At 43.0% G+C, this 2,027-nt stretch overlaps 1 protein-coding gene across 1 annotated transcript in view; it reads right to left on the bottom strand.

Annotated features, from left to right (window-relative positions):
* The window catches only part of LOC122067903 (mechanosensitive ion channel protein 6-like), a 4,990-nt gene extending 3,222 nt beyond the window's left edge, over positions 1–1,768 (bottom strand). Inside the window, exon 1 of the mRNA XM_042631740.1 lies at positions 8–1,768. Coding sequence (XP_042487674.1) covers positions 8–1,705 — 1,698 coding nt within the window. The 5' untranslated portion in view covers positions 1,706–1,768. The remainder of the gene's footprint in view (positions 1–7) is intronic.
* Positions 1,769–2,027: the final 259 nt, after the last annotated feature.

Below are 2,027 nucleotides of genomic sequence, written 5' to 3'. Positions count from 1 at the left end.
CTTTTGCCTCAAATTCACTTTTGATCTGGATATTTGACACTTCAGTATCATATTGGTGATGATTTTTATCTAATTTATGCTCATCTATTGTGGACGTGACTCCACGCCGAATGATATTCATCATCCTCTTCATGTTCCATGCCGAGATATTCTTTTGGTTCAGTTTGTGAAGTTCATCAATAGTGATCCCCTCATCTTGTTGCTTGCCAATTCTAGGGCTCCTCCGTGGTCCTATCGCCTTCCCAGCACCCTTAATCGAGGCCCAAACTGCAGTTTCTCTAAGGTCATCTGGCAAGGTTGCTCCTGCATTCTGCAGTTCTCGAATCTCAGCCATACAACTTTCATTCCCTTCTCGTGTTTGCTGAGTTGCAATCGAAGGAGCTTCAGAGAGTATCTCGATCACATATTGATTGAACAATGAATCCTGGATCCGCTCAAAATAGGCTCTCACATGGAAGGTTGATGCAAGGATCTTAACCAGGAGGCTCTTCGCCAACCATATAGATGTACTCACTAAGAGACACACCAAAATCTTGGTAACATATGATATGATTTTAGCATTACTCTCTTGCTCCACCTTCTTATACAACATAGCATACCAAACAATCAAAACCAGAGCTAACCAAATACAGTTCTGGAAACCCTTCTTCACTCCATAAACAAAATAAAGAACCCTCTTCCGTAACATGAAATTGCGCTCAATGAAGAAGATGACAATCCGTATTGTCCAGCCAGAGACTAACCGTCCGCAGAGAAGAACCAGCATTATAATTGCCCATTTCCATAGATGGAGGTTCCAAACAAGCTTCTTCTCTAAACGAGGGACTGTAAGACTAGCAACAAAGGAAGAGATGATCAAAATGATACTAGCCCATTCAAATAGTGTTAATACACTTAGCTTTGCTTTTCTCAATTCCTCAGGGATGTCCTCCAAGGAAAGGTCATCTTCCTCCTCATCGACTATCATACCCAAATTTAGCTTCCCTGATGATTTTGGTGTATTTCTACTAGATCTTCGTTCTAGTTGTTCGTCCAGAGGATCTATCAATCTCGACCTTGTCCTAGTCCTCAACAAGACGCCTGCCGAAGCTGGCCGGAACCCTGCATTTGACGTACATCTTACCACCCCACTTCTTCCACCACCACCACCTTCATGAACGTTTAGATTCGAAGACCCACAGCTGCCTGGTGGTGGTATTTGAGTTTTGTCCTGCTGCTCCTCATCGGATGAATCATCATCGGACACTTGGCAGTTGGGCTTCATCGACAATCGATCGCTTCGAATCTGAAGTTCGTCCATCTCCAAATCCATATCCAGAGCTATCTCCCCGGAAGCCTTCTTCTTGTACAAGAACTGTTCAATCAATCTCGACGGAGGATCCTCCACAATCCCCAGGCGCTGACGAAAGAAGGAACTACTATCTCCATCTCTGCATACCGTACCATCTTCTTTCCGGAAGTCGTAACTGGATTCCTTCCATGACTTACTCTCGATTGGCTCTGCAACTTGCTTGGCATCTTTACTGTGAAGAACATTGATGTTGTTCTTGTTGTTACACTCATTGTTGCCGTCGATCTTGACGACGAACTCTCCCCGGTGTCCATGGTCGGCGGATTTAGTGACACGATGATCTTTGTGATCGGAAATTGGAATCAAGTGTTGTTTTTCATAAGGCGATTCCGGTCCTATATCTCCCGGAGACATCTTCTTTTATGAGCTGTGTGAGTTAAGTGACCTTCAAATTCAGAGGAATCCATGAATATTGGAGCTTCGGTTTAAATAGAAGAAGACTGATTTTGACCGGAAAAAAAAAAATATATATATATATATATCGGTCGTTCCACCACTAGGCCACTACTAAGAGCTGACGTGGTCGGCGAGAATATCTTCGATGTGTCTCAGGATTCAGAATTATCTCTAACAACGACAAGTGTTTAAATGGAAATGATTTTCTTTGAAAAGATTTCCAGACCCACTACTAAGAACTGAGAACATCGTGGACATTATAATCGAGGGAATGGTTTCT

The sequence above is a fragment of the Macadamia integrifolia genome, unplaced genomic scaffold, assembly GCF_013358625.1.
Source record: "Macadamia integrifolia cultivar HAES 741 unplaced genomic scaffold, SCU_Mint_v3 scaffold3205, whole genome shotgun sequence".
Taxonomy (NCBI): Eukaryota; Viridiplantae; Streptophyta; class Magnoliopsida; order Proteales; family Proteaceae; genus Macadamia; species Macadamia integrifolia.
This window is presented reverse-complemented; position numbering and strand designations above follow the sequence as displayed.